At 36.6% G+C, this 18,238-nt stretch overlaps 2 protein-coding genes across 2 annotated transcripts; both read right to left on the minus strand.

Annotated features, from left to right (window-relative positions):
• Window positions 1-3,581: 3,581 nt before the first annotated feature.
• Window positions 3,582-5,451, minus strand: LOC112166250. Its single transcript, XM_024303044.2, has 2 exons — window positions 5,042-5,451; window positions 3,582-4,867 (listed from the first exon to the last, which is right to left on the minus strand). Exon 2 carries the CDS (start codon window positions 4,835-4,837, stop codon window positions 3,971-3,973), a length of 867 nt encoding a protein of 288 aa, XP_024158812.1. The 5' UTR covers window positions 4,838-4,867; window positions 5,042-5,451; the 3' UTR covers window positions 3,582-3,970.
• A 7,815-nt stretch (window positions 5,452-13,266) lies between these two features.
• Window positions 13,267-17,243, minus strand: LOC112201906 (PAP-specific phosphatase HAL2-like). Its single transcript, XM_024342829.2, has 4 exons — window positions 16,802-17,243; window positions 15,342-16,029; window positions 14,319-14,679; window positions 13,267-13,632 (listed from the first exon to the last, which is right to left on the minus strand). The coding sequence occupies exons 1-3, from the start codon at window positions 16,953-16,955 to the stop codon at window positions 14,376-14,378; spliced, it is 1,146 nt and encodes a 381-aa protein (XP_024198597.1). The 5' UTR covers window positions 16,956-17,243; the 3' UTR covers window positions 13,267-13,632; window positions 14,319-14,375.
• Between the last annotated feature and the right edge of the window lie 995 nt (window positions 17,244-18,238).

Consider the following 18,238-nt stretch of genomic DNA (forward strand, 5'->3'; position numbering starts at 1 on the left):
CGAGGAAGCAGAAGAAGGAGTCATTTCGTTGCCCCTGAAAGTAGAAGAAACCAACTCTTATTGGGTGTGTGAATTTGGGGTTTGGATGAAGAAGAGCTCCCTCTTTGTTTTTTTATGAGAGAATCGGGAGTTGGATCTGCACATGAAATTAAGCTCTATTTTGTCGCAGATTTCCAACGATAAGTCTCGGAGGACCTGGGCGATTTAGGTGGTGGCGATAGTGCTATTCCTTATGATCGCAAAGGGATTCAAATTTGCTCACCACCAATATTTTGGTGGTGATACCACCACTCAATACAAAACTGCCACATGTTATAAAACATAATTATAGTTTATCATGATGTTTTATTAAAAAATTATATTTTAAGTATTCAATTAATTCTATATGATGTGGCAAGTTTTAATAGGGTGGTGATATCACCACAAAATAAAAGTGGTGAGCAAATTTGAATCCATGGCGAAGGCTGTGGTAGTCAGAGTGGGGGACATAAACGAGAGCGTATTTATTGTTATTTTACCAAAATGAACAAATCAATTCTAAGTTTTCAATCCAAAAACAAAAGGTCTACATTAAGCTTTCAATCCTCATTGATTCTTAGGTCTCATACCCAACAACAATAGCAAATACGCTTCCAATCGGGCCCAATGCGCTTTCAATTTTTATTTTTATTTTAAATTTAGGATCAGGATCGGACCGGGTTTGATGCGGTTCAAACTCGGAGTAATTCAGTTTGCTATACTTTTTTTTATAAAACCCAGACCTAGCTGGTTGGTTAAGACTGATTTTTCGGGTTTTTGAGGTTTTTTTGCGCACCCCTAGTCTAGATTAAGTTTCTTGAATTCATAAACTCTCATTTATAGAGAAATGACTAATGCGAGTAGACTATATGACATTGAACTAATTTCACATTGATTTAGATAAAATTATCTTTAACATATTGGAAATTATTCTATGCACCGACGGTGTAAGTGACCCAACACTTATAAAATAATCACAACCCTTGATATTTATTATCAACTTTATTTTTAATAAACAAAAAATATATTTAATGCAATCTAACCATTTATTTATATTAGGGCAAGTGCACGTCGGTACTCTGAATGCTCAACCCATATAACACGATGCTTGAGAAACATATTATTAGTAGAAGCTTTGTGCCACTCAACGCATTTAATGTTTTAAACTACACCATGCTTTTCTGCTTACATAACTACAATTATTGAAGATGTGACTTAAGAAATAGGTCATGAATTTTGATCAAAATGGATTTATAACAACCAGATTAATTATGGAACTGAATTTCAAAAACCCGAGAAAGTTATCCCGAATGAACTCACTTAGATTCCGATCTTCCCTTCCCTTCCCAATTTAATTTGTTTCCCTGTCATTGCTCTAGGATGGCGACTAGACAACGACACGAGTAATCAATCTACTTTATTATCTCCATACAACCAATATATTCTCAACCAAATCCCACTCTATGGAATTAGTTCTTTCAGCCAAAAAATATCAAGAAAGTATTTAAAAAGTGACAATGACATAATTATTATAGAAAAATCTCGAAATTATCGAGATAAGAGAAATTAGTAAAACCTCCAATTTTGTTTTTTGAGCTCTTGATGGTAATTCTGTTTTTGACCTCCAAATATATCGGCCATTCTGCAAGCTAGGGGTTTTAGCTTGTAGTTTATTTATTTTGTGTAATTGCGATAACTCCAATATTTATCACTCAAATTTTGTTACTTGATCAATTTTTTTATTTTTTTTTTCAAAAAAAATAATAATTTTGTTTATGCAATATGCATGGTCCCAAAAGAAGAAAAATGAAAAAAAGATAGTGGATTGAAGTTTGATGAATGAAAGAGGGTTAGCCAAAATAATTGGACAATTCACATGCTGCATTATTTATAGAGAATCATAGATAGAGATATAGAGAGTGGACACTAGGCCACGATAAGGCACATGCTGCTATTAAATTGTCTCAAGAAATTGCCAATACTATCACAAGAAGCTCTGCGTACATTTATATGAGTCACTCAAGTCACACTACATTTATACGGTGGACAGATGCAATGGTTTTAGCTACCAAGTTTGATGAGCCTGTTTGATTGGTTTGGTTTCATGGTTCCATTGATGAACCTGAATTATGTTGCCAAAAATTTTGAATTTTAAGTTCAAATTTTCTAACTGTGGTCCTAAGACTTGTACTTATGAGTTATGACTATTGTTTTATTGAATATGAAATTACATAGGTAGTAACCTTTTATTGTTATGTCCTTATTTAGTGAGTCATTATGTGTAATTTCACTCATTATGAATATAATTAATATCTCTTTGATAACAATAAAATGATATAAAATTTGTTTGGTTTTCGATTCTTATTTATTAATCGTTAAATTAGATATAAAGATTAGTTATATATATGCATTTGATACATTATCTCAATCTCTTGGTATAGCTTCAACAAATGAGAAACAAGACTTGCATGGGTCCTCACCTTGTTGATACAACAATGTACTTCAAATTTGTAATGCATCACAGTGGATCAATAGCAACAAAACTTGGAATTGAAAGAGGTACTTGCTCTTTCATAAACTTCACGAGATCATTGAATGATATATTACGAAACCCATACGAACAAAATAGTGAGAAGAGTTGGAAGGGAATTTGGATTTAAAATCCAACCAATCTCATTCTCCCACCCAACAATAATGTTTCGTTATCAAAGATCGATGATTACGACTTCACATCAGCCCAACCCTACGTAGTACTATCCATCATAAATTCACAATTCACAATCTCCACAAACAATTGCACCCACCATCTCTTTCAAAGTTTCAATTCCATCACCTTCCACATTATCTTTGTGCTCATTAAACTCAGGAAATTTAGACCCCAGATCAAAATTAGGGAGCAAGCAAAATCAAGCATCATTAGCAGTAGTAAAAGTTGGTACTTGGTCTTGAATTGTGTTGAATGAAAGTGGTGCATTTGTTTTGGTTTTGAGTTTTCAGAAAAATCTATTGTCTTTCAATTAAATGAAACTTTTACTTCTTAAAATTGTCTGAATGAACGAAAATTAGACATATTACTTTCCTTTCAATTTCGAGTATAACTACAAAAACAAGTAAAATGAGTATGATTTATTAAACGAGCTTCAATTAACAAGCCAAACTTCTTATAGAATACAAGCGGCTCACGAAGTTTACGAATCAAGCATCGAGTACTCACCATTTGAAAAGTTTCATATGGTCAAAAGTGGAACAAGCCAAAAACAACCTCCAGTTCTATCCAAACAATTTACAACCCTAACCAAATAACTTGATTCATAAACTTCAAACACACATGAAATCCCCAAAATCCCACTAACATATAAAATCTAACAACTCACAACATCCAATCGTCACACTCACACGTTAGCTATGTCACAACCCATTAGCACCAACACCATCACTATGAAGAATCTGCTTGTTGGCTAGTCCAGAAAAGAAAAAAGATCACAGCTTTAGAATCTCCTACAAATCGAACCCAACTTCTTTTCTTTGCAGAATCACGAAAAATGATGACTACACAATCCACATGAAATGATTCATGTTAGCACACATTAAAAGTTATTCACACAAAATTATTGATTCTAGTACATAAAAATTTATACAAAATCATAGCAACGCAACCAGCTTCTTCATTACAATTCCATTAACACATAAAAAACCCCATAACAATAGAGTATAGATCCAACAAACTACTCATGATGAACTAAAATTATACATGTATATTTAGCATCTGGCCATCTGGGTCAGCTTCGCCTCTCCAGACATTACAAAATAAAACCCGAATTAAAAACCCATTAATTGTTTGATTAATCCCATCATTAATCAAGCTCTTAAAAGTTGTAGTTGTTGTGTATTTTATATAGGTAAAATTATACTATTTTGGATGTATATGGGCCGGGTTTGGGCTTAAAAAAAATCAGCATCTCCAGTCCAGCCTCACCTCTCCGAGCCCAAAATAGTGGTGACTGGGCTTCCGAAAGGACACGATTTGACTGCTGACCATGAAGGCCGTGACCCGCTCCGAGACCCGAATGTCCTCCATCTTCAGCTCCTGCAGCCTCCGCACGTATTCGGGAACGTGCAGTAGGTCCCACACCACCCCGGACCCACCGGGCTTTAAGACCCGGACCATCTCACCGACCACCCTCATCCTCTCGGCCGAAGCCTCCACCGTCCGATGCCCGTACTCCTTCCCTACGGTGTGGACGAACACAGCGGATACCACCACGTCGAAGTAGTTGTCCCCGAACGGCAATCTCCTGGGGTCGCCCTCACGGCAGGTCACGTACTCCCCGACACCTTCCAGCTTGGCGGTCCGCAAGGTGGAAAGGCTCGTCATCTTGGACCGGTCCAACCCGACGACCCGGCCCGAGCTGCCCTCCTTCTTGAGCTGGGTGGCGACGGCGTTGAGGAGGATGCCGCGGCCGCAGCCGAGGTCGAGGGCGTGCTTGACGGTTGACCAGTCGTTGACGGAGGCGACCATGCGCTGGACGACGTCGTAGTGGAGGGGGAGGGAGGAGTGGAGGAAGTGGAAGGAGGCGAAGAAGAGGCAGAGGGCGGAGAGCGCGGCGACGGAGCCGGTGAATCCGGCGGCGAAGCGGGCGGAGCCGATGGGGAGGAGGCGGTGGAAGAAGAGGGTGATGGGGTCGAAATATGTGAGGTAGAGGAGGGACAAAATGGTAAATAGCACGGCGTGGAAGAGTAGGAACAGTATGGTCTGCCACTGGTCGAGCCCGTATATGGCGTAGATCTGGGTCCAGTCTCTGTTGCCTGATTTCCCCATTTTCCAATCTCCGAAACAAAACTTGCAAATCTGTCACAACGAAAAAACAAAAACAGTCAGCAACCAACTGAAAACGAAAGATCTGGATTTATACACAGTAAACAGTAGCAGCTTTTTTCAAGCAAATGCTTCACTTTCCGGACCTTTTCCCCGGCAACCGGGCCGAGCCGGAGACTATATACAGATATGGGTTGCGAAACTTACAGTTGATGAAGAGCTTGGATCAGATCAACCGAGCGGAGGGAGAGAGATTGTGCGAGGATCCCAGAAAGAAAAGAGAGGGAGATGGGGGATTAAGAGGAGGAAGAAGAAGGTGTCATTCAGTGCGGGAAATCTGCACAAGGTGTCAGTAGTGTAGTTGGAAGACCATAATGAATGATGATTTCAACACGTTTTTGGGTTCGTCGGGTTGTGGCTTTTTTCCCAACCGTAAAGAACGAATCAAAGAAAAGAAGGGTTTATAAGGAGGAATTGGGGATTGGGGCTGGAACCCAAAAAAGGGTTTTACTAGAAATTCTTACTCTCAGAGACAGAGAGTTCCAGTGGGTGGTGTGAACTTGTTTTTTTTTTGCACGGGGTTTTGAATTTAAGAGAGAGAGAGAGAGACAGGAGGAGAGGAATTTTGCTTTAAAAGTTGGAAGGAGAAGTAGATATAGATGTTGGGTGGTTAACCGGGGAACCGGCTCGGCAGGTTACTGACCTTTTAGGAAGGTGGATATTTCTGGTTTAAAGTTGGAGATTTTGAGATTAATAAGTGGGTATATCTTTGTAATCATGATTTCTTATGGCTTGTTAATGATGATTTCTTTCTATCTAACGGTAAAATTCTCTTCTTATGTTTACCCAAAAAAATAAAAACTTTATTAACGGTTTGATTGTGGTAATAATTTTTTTTTGACTAAAAGTAATAACGGAAAATGAGCATTCGTAGTTGGTTCAGTTGGCAAGGGCAGACTTAAGGTGTAATCTCATACAAGTTCGATTTCTACTACCAAAAATCTCTCATTTGGTAGGCAATCTAGAAAATGTCCTGCATAATTTCATACCAATGGATTGGGCTGGGACACTGGTCAATTTCGTAAGTCATGTTGGGTTGAGGTCGTAGGTTTGCCCTAACCCTGATAATGTATGGAAGTCTCCTTCTTATCTAAACTTTTTTTATTAAAAAAAAAAGAGAAAAAAAAAAAAGAGCCTTCGAGTTTTGTACCTTTACTAATATCTTGTTATAGAGAAATACTTTATATACTAGATAAGAAGGTTGTTCTCTAGTAGGCATTCTCATCGACTCACGCACTTTGTCATCTTCTTTCATTGCCTCCATAAGCAAGGATAGAGAAATTTGAATCTAAATCAGTTTCGAAAATTATAATGTGATATTTTAGGATATTTCATGAGTTACTTTCTACAATCAATGTACCAAATTCTTGTATATGCCTATCGTGATTGGCCATTGTTACTCATTGAATTTGGGTGGTAAGGGTGGAGTATGAATTGTTCATATCATAAGTTTCGTTATTGTTTCACAAACCTATAACAATTATCTGGTATGTTAACAATTTTACCAAGTCTGGTCGCCCTAACTCTAAATTTAGTTCAATGAATTAATATCAAATTAGCAAACATTACATGACTAATCCAAGTCGGTGCTTTGATTCCACTATCTTTCACAACTTCGCAAAGCTGAGTTTTTCAAGATACCTTCCCATAGTTTCAAATCATCCACGTCCTTCTGCATTGACATTTTAATCTCCCACCATATTTTCATGGAAGCTTCACCATTTCCACAACTCTACGCATTGAAATACATTCTTTTTTTAGTACGTAGTTTAGACATTGAGTCCGGCAACCGAACGCGTCTTTCTTGTTGCAAAGAACTGTTCAATCTGCCAGTGAATCTTACTGGGCATATCTTCTTGCACCTTTAGAACGTACGTTGAAGCCAAAAACAAAGCGTAATAATAAGAAAAAATCGAATTGAAAATGAACTGGGGACAAACTTAAAGTTTGTGTGTCCTATTAGAAATAAAAAAGAATTTTGCTGCCGTTGTTAAAGTTTTTTTCCGGCAAGTTTGAATATTACGTATGAAATTAGGATCCGCAAATCATGGACGTGGGTAATCTTGACCGCAGATAGAGGGCAGCGGAGGGTCTCCTTCCTTTTGAGATTGATGTTTAAATTGACTAGTTCCTTTATTTAATGGCATTTTGACACAAAACTCCCTTCACCAGTCACTCACAGCTCCAGTCCAGTACGGGACTACTACCTTTCAGCTTCAGTTGTTCCCTTCAGAATAGGCCATATGCCTCCACCCAAATATATCTCTATTCTTACTCTGTTATCATAGAAAATGAAATATTTCTTAAAAGAAAAAGACTTAAGACCTAACTGGGTGGTTTTTTATTTTTTATTTTTTTAATGACAGGAGAGGTTTTTGGTTCTAATTTTTTATCATTGTTCATACAACAATTTGTGATTGTTGATTAAATTTAGATAAACATGCTTTTCTTTTTTCTTACATTGGAAGGAATTGAGCTTCTAAAAACATCTAACTATTACCCTCCTTAATCTCCTCAACCTCTCACACTACTTAAGCTTACTATAATAATAATTTTAGTAAACTATGTTTGACAACTATTGAGACTACTTTAAACGAGACTTCATAACAGCGTACTTTGTTATTGACTCGCCTTATTCTATATTGTTTGAAAAGAATGTGCAGAATAATAATGTATATCGCACGTTCACGTCAGCAGTTACTTCAAAAGATTATTTTCCCTAAAGAGATGGTTCTCAATCTTGTAAATCACATTTGAGATGAAGTTCTTTAATGGTATACCTAAAAAGGACCCTAGAAACTCTAGGTCTCTTTTCAAACTTTTCGACCATCCCCTTTGTCAATGAAGAGACCTTAACCCCAGCACGGGGCAACCACATTAACAAGGGACATCATAGTCTTACATAGTCGAAAATTTCCCTAATGTTGTGAAATGATAAGTCCCTACATACCTAGCGTCCGCCTCACCGTCCTACTCCATCCAAGCAAGCTGAAGGTCAACATTATAGCTAGTCTCCGAACGTCTCAAGCAACACGGCATAGAATGCTTGAAACCCTAGGACGACCCAAGATGACATTTCTCTTCTTTTTTTTCTTGACCAAAAGCATATCCAACGTACGAAATTAATCATAAACAAATTAAAAGAAAAAAAGAAAGGTCACTGTGGTAGTTGAAAATATAAAAAAGAAAGTCATGGAAAATTAAATAGAGCTAGGTCCCATTTTTGTCTTTGGAGAAAAGTATACTTGTCCCCAACGACGCTGATAACGCGGGATATGACATAGACTGACACCGTAGCCAAAAGTCGCTACCCAATTTCAGCTAGTGCTAAACAGCACCGACTGGAGTGGATTGGTAATCCCATGAATTAAAACTCTTAATTATAACTAATTCCATAACCAGCTAAAGTGTTGCATCACCTTTCTGATTCAATCAAAACTTGGTCTTGAAGCGTGAGCTCTTTGATTAATTGTGTCTTATGTCCAGTGTATAGTAGCTCACTAGCTCGATCTGATTGATTCGATCAAAACTTGGTCTGTAAGCATGAGCTCTGTGATTAATCGTGTCTTATGTCCAGTGTATAGTAGCTTCATCTGATTGATTTGATGTAGCTATTATTTCAAGTTATAACCAAACAGTGTTTTTGGCTCTTTAAATTTAATTTGGTTTTGGTTCATTAAAAAAAAAACGATACGATTTTAATTCTTATATCGACTTATCGAGTGGTTGATGTTATTAGAGTTTGGTCAATTTCAAATTAAGATAACTCATTAATCATTTTACATGTTAGAAAATTGGCCGTGATTTTTTTTTCTTTTTGCACATTTTACAATATAAATAAGTTAGATGAGTGTTGAATCATGCGACATGATTAGTGTTGTAACTTGTAACTCATATTATAATTAACGATATAATTAATTATTTATGAAGGCACAATCTCACAACATAAAATATTTATTTCACAAACAATATTACTATTGTCGACGTACACTTAATCACCTTGCATCAATATTACTATTATTACTCCCGCTTATTCTCCACAATCAATCTCATAATATAATTATAGACTCGAAATTAACAATACAATTACGGACGTGTCAAAATCACATTTTCTTCCCAATCGGTCACCTCCCTAATCTTATCTTTAGACTCACTAACATACCGACATCATGCAAAAAAAAAAATATTGTTAGTTTCTTCCCATATTTCATATTATCTAATGAAATCATTACAAAATCGATCAGAGTATTTGTTTTCCATGAATGCTGCAAATCTGCAATCCTACTTCATTGATCACTCTAAATGGCAAAAACCGAATTAGTGTCATGATTGCTCAATGTCATGTTAAATGTATGCAAACCGAGTAATCACGCAAAGCCTGCCTCATATTCTTAAATGAACACGTACTGTTATGAAGCCATCTAATCGTATAATAGCTAGCTGGAATTCGCCTATCACCACTTGAACAATGTAAGTTATCGATCCTTCCATGAAGGTATTCATAAACAGACCGACCCATCTGAGTTGAGTCCTCCCTCAAATCCGTAAAGACTAGATCAAAATCGGCAAAAACCTATAGTATAATTGTAGAGAGGTATTTTATTCCAAGGCGGGAAGCACTAGATAGAAGTAGATAGCAGAAAATTCTCATGAGTCATGACGCGTCTTTAGAAACCTAACAGTATAAACTAATCAACCAGGATTAAGATCGATTCAAGTCTACAGATCTCATTAAGGATTAAGAACAAGAACATACAAATGATACATATAATAGTTCAAACCACACATGATGGCATCAGAAACCATCCCCAGTTTATGATTAATAATAGCAGAGACATTTTAATTTGACATGTTAATCAAGATTCAACATGCCTTGGTATTATAAACATACGAATACATTTCTCTCTCTCTGCCGTCTTTATTGTTTCTAGACAATCTTTCATTTGTTTAATTTTTTTTTTTGCGATAGACTTTCATTTGTTTATAATTGTTGTTGTGCATTAGATAAGTCGACATTTTGTGATTAAAGAAAGATGAAAGATGTAGGCTTTGTTGAATTTCAAGATGGAGAGATTCTGTTTTGTATGTTCCCTAGTCACTGGGGTACTGCTACTCTGCTGGTTGGTTCGTACTTCATACAAACTACAAAGAGAGTGGTATTTACTGAATTACTGTCAAAAGTCAAATTCATTAATTTAATATTAGTAACTTGGGTGATTTGAAAAGCACAAAAAAAAGAAAAAGAAAAGAACTTTGGTGATTTAGGAATTAGGAGTATTCATAGCCTTGTTTAAGAGAAGACGAAAAAGAGTATTCATAATCGATAAATTGAAAAATCTGAATGCAAACTTAAATAGGTGACATGACTCGATCCGCATAACCTACTTGATAAACAATTTCTGCCGTTCAATTCGATCAATTTAGCCCATTTTCCAGCTATCTTGGAGACTGATTCTCAAATTGTGCACAGTAATTTGATTATGAGAGATGGGCGTAATACCTCAACCTTGGGGCGTTTTTATGATGATATTGGTGCCATTCTGGATGCTCATTCTAACTTGAAGGTTACTCACACAAGGAGGTCTGCAAACACAGTAGCTCATCTCATGGCTGCATGTTCTAGTTCTTTTACTGAAGAAACTTTTTATTTTTCAGCTCCTTCCTTTCTTCTTACGGCTTTGGCAGCTGATTCTTGTAATATGTAGTTTGTTTTCTATATTTTAATAAAAAGTGACCTCATTCTATCCAAAAAAAAAAAAAATTCTTATAATAAAATTGGTTACATATCTTCACAAAATCATACGTATAATAATATAACGATCAAACATGTATTGAATTGTATATGTCTCGACAAAACTATTCAATAAACATATTAAGTGGTCATCTACGGGCTAAAACGTTAACCCCAGACCACCTATTTGTTAATCTTATTTTTGCGAGATCACCGGCAAATGACCTTTTTTTTAATTCCTCTTTAGTTTCGTTCATTTCATACAAATTTTGAGTTGTGTTGGAAATTTGACATTCTTGCTTAACAATCGATTCAGAAGTTCTACACCCTCCTTCAGTGAGAAATGTTTTTGTTTTCATGGACAATATTTTAGTGAGGCATAATTGTCAAATTGCTACCCTAGGTTTCACCTTAGTGCTAACTTGCTACCTTAGGTTTTATTTCAGCTTATTCGCTAGCCTTCCATCAAATTTGCTCATCTAAGCTTTCAAGATTAACCAATTTATTTTCATAAATTTCAAAATTAGCCATTTTCTACCTTAGATTTTCAAAATTAATTCATGTTTGGAAGAAGAGATAGACAAATTAATCTAACAAAAATATAGCAAATTGGCAGAAATAATACTTAGGGTAGCAAAATGGCTAATTGTGAAAACCTAGAGTAGCAAATTGGCTATTAAGCCTTTTAGTGATGATTACGTACATTTGTCAAACTATTGGTTGGAATGAAAAAATGTACTCCTTTTTTCCGTACGTAAGACTTTCTTTTAGTGGATTTTTAGAAAAATTGGATGGTTTTGAAAGGGATGCGTACCCAATTGTACTTGGTACAATTCCACCTTCAACAAGATGAAGACGATGATGAGGCTCCTAGTTTGATTGTTGTCCACAATGTCAAACACTCGAAATTTCAAAACCTAAAAAAAATATTAGTACGACTTGTGCTTGGCATTTTTCCTGTAAACTAAGAGCTGCTACTGCTACCTAACCATTTATATATATAGACCCATTGGATCAGACCTAACATTGACTAATGTTAATTGGTTTCTCTATTTAATCCAAAGGAAGGTGTCACATTTCGAAACCTAGGCCTGCAATTATTTCAATCTAGAATGAATTCTCAACAAATAATACTTATTTGGATCGAGGAAAATGGAGTTGAATTATTAATGAATATATGATATGCTATCCAGCCAAGTTTCCACTTTGAATGAATATATCTGTTCATGGATTCGGAACCGAAAAGTCAATTCCGGCAACAGATGCATCCATGGAATTTCAGTACCAACTGCAGTACTGCACCAGCAGTAGTTTCTTACTAGAAAAACTGCACCAGTAGTTGGCAGCCTGCAACTAATTAGAATATTATTATTTTTCGGTAAGTTTAAGCTATACAACTGAAATTTCAGTGAGATAAGTAAATAAGTTCAATGATTTCATCTCAGAAAAAAAGAAAAAATGCATAATGACCCACCTCAAAGAAAACGGTAAAAAAAAGTCAATATTTAAGCAATTTTACCTTCACAAACTTGTCATAGCACAATGCTACAAACAAAAATTGAAATCTTGGAACAGAAATAAAATAAATTGAGCCAAAGATCTTGATCTTTCTTTAACTCTTCTACGAGTGATTTTTGTGTGGTACAGGACTATTAGAGCAACTCCAACAGATTCTCTATATTTTGATTTTTCTCTACTTTAGGGAAAAATAAGCCTCTTTTGCTCCAACAGATTCCCTATAACTATCTCTATTTTAGGGAAAGTGAGGAGAGAGAAAACCAAATTCCCTATATTTACAGCAAACTCCAAAATTTTAAAGAAGAATATGAAGATTTTATAGATTACTGTAAACTAGGGAATCTGTTGGAGTTGGAAAAGAAAAATAGGCTAAAGGTTTGACTTTTGCTTCTCTATAATACAAAAATTATAGGGAAGCTGTTGGAGTTGCTCTTACGTATCCGTGGTTCCGACCACTACGACGCCGATACGTGCATGCTAGGGACAAAAAAAAAAAAATGAACGAATCTTGACATGAATCAATCAGATTATCCCGAATTAAGCAGACAGGGTAGGACTACTGGATAATTGCAATAAATAGATGGGTCTTGCAAAAAAATGAAAGGCTGTGATGACAAACCTAGGTCACCACCAAGTAGTTCTTCATATGTTGCTCAATTAGTTACAGTTAAAAAAAAAAAAAATTGTTTTTGCCCACGAAAATCACTCCTCAATTTTTTGTTTTAGTATGTGGAAGAGGGCAGGATTGAAAATAGCCCCAAAAGTCCCCATTAAGGTGTATTTGCTCCCCATTGAAAATTAAGAAATCCTTGAAGATATTATTTACTTGCCTCATCCTTTAATAATATCTCGTTCAAACATGTTTTATGAAAAGCAAACCTCAGTGTATATAATCTTGCCAAGCTTGGTCACTCGCTTAGACCCTCTGTAGTTTAGTTTCAGTAGTCTTTTCGTACGAAGAAAAATACATAGATAAAAGAAAAAGGCCCAAGAAGTAAACTACACATTAACCTTAGGCAACCAAGGGCTAGGGACCTAAAACTTCTCTGTTTGTCATAACTATCCTCTATTCCATTTGGTGAGACAAAGCCCATATTTAGGCCGAATTAGTAAAGGCGATTGGCCCAAGAAAGATGAACTCAAATGCTTTGCTGCCATAACTCATAACTATCAGAACAAGAAAGTCATTACTCATACCACCTCTAGAAGCCATCAACTGGGTGCAGCAATCCAGAATGCAAGTTCATTGCAAAATTTTCAGTTGCAGATTTCACTGATAAAAATCGAGAAGAATTACAATGGTGCCATTTTCTTGAATTAGAGCACATTGGTAACCATACACTTCCCTTGTAAACTTGACCCTCACGTTAGCATGTTTCCTCAGACCAGAGTTGATCCTACCAGACACCTCATGATATTGATCAAATACTATCAAATTCAAAAATGCAGGTGAGCGCCGTCAAGAATCCTTCTCAGCAATTCGTTTGCCCTGAAATATCATAAAGAGACATAAATTTCCCTTGGCCTTTCAGTAAAGGATGCATACAAGCAAGCAGATTAGAGAGCGTGTGTGTGTGTGCGCATGCAACCAAGTTTACCACGTTCAACCTTAAGCAGATTTTGATACAAATTCAGATATCCTTAATACTTGAATTTACATCAAAATTTTGTGAATATCCAGCAATTGCATTTCTGAGTTTCAGTGTTTACACATACTTATTGAAGTCAGCCTTGTCAAACAGCATTTCAACTGTTTCTGACACTATATGCTATTAAGAAAGAGGGTGTTGGAATATACCCGAGATGATAACAATATGAAAAATGAACCTATTTGACCAGATTCCACCAAAATAACTTTGATATAAACAAGCAGGAGTTCTCACTTCTCATGAGTTTAACAAACTCCCAGCTACAACTTGTAAGGAATGCAAAGAGAGATTTTAACAAAATTTAGTTTGTTTGCAATAGTTTATTACGCTTTCTATTTCCATCAAAGGCGTTAAATAACAATGGTGCTATAACTGAAATAAAGCTCTAGACCAACTGAAAGTGAGAACTCATACACATCAAGTCATATCGGAGTCTAGGACAACTAGCTCATCTCAAAGCCATTGATTCAGTGATATATAACTAATTTAAAGTTCTGTTGCAAAAAGCAATGCCAGATAAATTTACCTCACCAAATACGCAAATTTACCACCACAACAATCTATCGGCACGGTACAGAAAGCCTCATAAATTAGAAGAGTCCCAGCTGGCATAAACAGCATCAATGATTTTCTCATGCAGTGTGGCCCCAGAACAAACAATTATTCCTCTATCAAGGCCTTCTAAGTATGGTCCCTTTGAAAAGTCCAGGGGCCGCCCTCCAGCATCAGTGACCACACCCCCAGCCTCTTCCACAATGACAACACCTGCAGCATGATCCCATATCTTCTCCTTGTACCCTGTCCTTGCAAACTTCATGAACAGCTCAGCATCTCCCCGAGCTATGGCTGCATATTTCACCATGCTATAGACACGCATGGGCTTCTTTCTACCATCTCATATGAAACAAAAGTACCAATTTAGAAAACGAGTAAAACTATACGCCAAAATCTTCCCACACGAGTAAAAATGGCAAACAAGGTTGAGTTTGAGATTCATATTATAATGCAACCAAACAAAAAACAAGAAACTCAATCATTAAAGAACAAATAAAAATCACAAGAGGGAGGTAAAGCTAGGTTGTTTTGAGTGGTCTCAATTTGTTTTAGATAGCATAGTGATCTACTAAAAGAAATCACATTACAAGGAAATTGCCTCAAAGAAAAACAAGGTGATTATGAATGATTCTAAACTACAGGAAATGACATATGCTGTCAAGATCCTATTCCCTTATATCTGATTAAGGAAAATAAGTTAACAAAAAGATCAACAATCTCTGCCATACATGTGATAAACCGAGTACATACCATTAAACAGCATTTTGTGTATTTAGAAAGAAATGCCTCAAACTAGAAAAACATACTTTTATACCTCTTGTATGATCATAGTAAGTAGGAAACTTACAATAAAAGTGCTCCTTCTAATTAGTACCTCATGTTATTCTTTTTTTGTTTTCAGTTCACTTCTAATTAATGCTCCCTCCAAAGTCCTCATTCATTCTAGTCTGAAAATCGTTCACATGTATAGAAACTTATATGTGAAAAAATTTACCTTAGCCCTACGCTGTGAGCAAGCTCTTCTGTGAAGGAGTGGTTTGAATTTGCTTTCTCCACAGGTTCACAACTAGTAGCCAGTGCTGGGTCATCGATGGAAGAAACCCGAATAAGTTTAGCAGAATTTGGCCACTCAAACTTCTTATCTCCATGGATGGGTGGCTGCATCCATGCCTCCCCACTATCTTTTCTCGCATACATCACACAACCTCTTTCCCATATATCAGGAGAAGGTGGAGACGACTTTGACATGGCTTCATGGTACTGATAATGATAATTGAGCAATTCCTTTTTCATTGGGTAATTAGGGCACCCTAGTACCCCAATAACAGCTTTTCCATCCTCAATCAAGGCTAGAGCTACAGCATATTGATCCCCACGCACAAACCCTAACGTTCCATCAACAGGATCAAGTACCCAGTGCCTTCCTTTGGGGCCTCCTACTGAGTTGCATTGGCTGATAGCCTCAAGAATTTGAGATGTCGTGAGGGCTTTTGATGGACCTTTAAGACCATACTTAGGTGCTCCAGCTAAGCATTCATTCACAGTATTCACAACAGCTTGCAGCAAACCTACTGAGTCAGCCTTAGAGAGAGTTTGTACATCTTCTTCAGCAATAATGGATACATTTTGACTCCCAAAGAATTCAGATAGTATCCAGCTAACAGTGGCTTGGACACTCCAATCTGTTAATGCCCAATCCCGATGAAATTAGTCAAATCCATAGTAAATACAACCAGGGATTCAGGTTTAGAAAGTCCCTGTTTCTAAAATATAAAATCAAAGGTGCATTATACTCATCTAGAAATAAAGTCTATCCTTTAAGCATCTGCAAACTTATTTCTTCTCTTAGTTTGGGCGAATGTTAGGACTATCATCCAGGCCTTCTAGAACTGATGGGATATTTAGCTATTGCTGCATGATTTCATACTTGAAGAATTCAAAGTAAACAGAAAAGAAAAGGAATTCACCCCTTCTTCTAACAATGACCTAACAATATGGCACCAAACGACAGATATGAGCATCACAACCCTGAATCGCCACAAAGAGCATTGACTGATCCATTAATCATATTACACCTAACCTTAAAAAGGCACTACATTGCATAAGTGTGCCAAAAATAATGAAAATCCAAACAGAAATATTCAATCGAAAACCAACAAGGCTAGAAAGCTGCATCACTACTTCAGTCATAAGAATCATAACTCATAAACAAGTTCAGCTTTCCTTCACTCAAGTTCACAATACATTCACTACATAGTATTCTTTGTATCCTTCACTTGGTCACCACCAAAACACAGAACAAAACACACTTTTTCAGAGCACTTCCAAAATCAATTTCTTTCAATTTCAAAAACCAAAAACTACATTTACAACACACACTCCAATATGTAAAAGCAAAATTCCATAAACATAATCAAGAACAAAGGTTAAATTCGAAACTTTCAAAGTACCAACCTGCAATTGTTACAGGGGAATCATCGTCTTTGGACTTCACCTGGTCAGTGCTAGCTGAAACCAAACCCTCTTGAACTCTCTGACACAGAGCACAAGCCATGTGCACCACTCTAACGGCCACGTCCAACTCCTTAGCGTACTTATCGTCCTCCATACTCCAATTTCAGCAACTTGAGAAAAGAAAAAAAACCCAGATGGAAAACTACCAGTTGCAAGACAAAAAGACCACGACAATCGTTTTGAGATGCCCAACTGGGGATTTGTGCAAATTAAGGTTCCTACATTCTTGGGTCGTTGATTGTTGGTGATGATTGTAATGCCGTACAATGGCATTCAGTGAAATCATAGGGGCATGAAAACTATTCGAATTGGGCTTGTTTTGGGGTTGTTGGCGTCTGGCTCCAGACAAAGTGAAGAAAAGCGCATGGAATTGATAGTGTGTAAATGTTTCGGTTCAGTTCCAATTTGGAGGGTTCAGAGGACCACAGGTGTCTCTGTCACACACTCAAACTTTGGGGTGTTTGTGGAGAATTGTGGGTGATAGCTTCTTGGGCTACATGGGCTCATTTCCTAGCCACTTCAATGTCATTTTGGTGTGAAACCAATCCATGGGCTAGTACTGTGATCTTGAGGTGTTCTTTTGATTATAGAGGGACATCGATTTGGGATGGAGCGAGACACCGAAACCAGAACTCAAAGTTTTTCATAAATGCTCTTATATCAGTGACCGAGGGAAAATTTGGCGTTCGGTTTCCTGTGTTTTTATGTTTTATGAATATTGTAGGGTGAAAATGCATTCAAAGAACATATATTTTAAAATGTGGTAAAAGAAACTAGAAAATATTTTCAATTTTTACTCAAAGTAACTGAAAACAACAACTCGACGTTTAGTGAATATATATATATATATATATATATATATATATATATATTTGTAATTATCTACTGAACACATTTTTAAATTTAAAAAATATAATTTCGTTTTCTCGTTTTTGTTTTAAAAGTCTTTAAAAAAATCATTTTAAAAGACGTTCCTGAACATGTTAGGTTTCTAAAATGCTAAGCATAATAGATGATTGGATGAGGTAGAGCGACTGGTTAAACCAAACACCTAGAGTCGATATCATGATTGGCAACGCAAGAGTGCTCCAAAGGAGGAGGAAGACAATTATTCAAGAAGCCGCTAGGAAACCTTTTTTTTTTTTTTGAATAAAGGGCTGGTGCGTCTGCCCTCAAGCCTTGATTAATGAAACTGTCGAATACAAGGGGGGGCATTGAACCTAGGAAAATTCTACAATGTGTTAACGTATAACATGCATACAATTGCCTTAAAAGTGGTAAAATGAGTCCTCAAAATAGTAATATTAGCCCTCAAAGTGGTAACATGAGTCCTTAAAGTGGTAAATTTTCTTAGTTACCACATGAGTCCTCAAAATA

Source organism: Rosa chinensis, chromosome 5, assembly GCF_002994745.2.
Source record: "Rosa chinensis cultivar Old Blush chromosome 5, RchiOBHm-V2, whole genome shotgun sequence".
In the NCBI taxonomy this organism is placed as follows: Eukaryota; Viridiplantae; Streptophyta; class Magnoliopsida; order Rosales; family Rosaceae; genus Rosa; species Rosa chinensis.

Bases quoted from the DNA above. Each gene is read 5' to 3' on its own strand.
- LOC112201906 (XM_024342829.2), bottom strand. From the start codon at position 16,955: ATGGAGGACGATAAGTACGCTAAGGAGTTGGACGTGGCCGTTAGAGTG. The intron at 16,030-16,801 runs GTTGGTACTTTG...GGGCATTAACAG, and splicing joins TTCCCCTGTAACAATTGCAG to ATTGGAGTGTCCAAGCCACT. The intron at 14,680-15,341 runs GTAAATTTTTTC...ATGAGATGGTAG, and splicing joins GCTCACAGCGTAGGGCTAAG to AAAGAAGCCCATGCGTGTCT.
- LOC112166250 (XM_024303044.2), bottom strand. From the start codon at position 4,837: ATGGGGAAATCAGGCAACAGAGACTGGACCCAGATCTACGCCATATAC.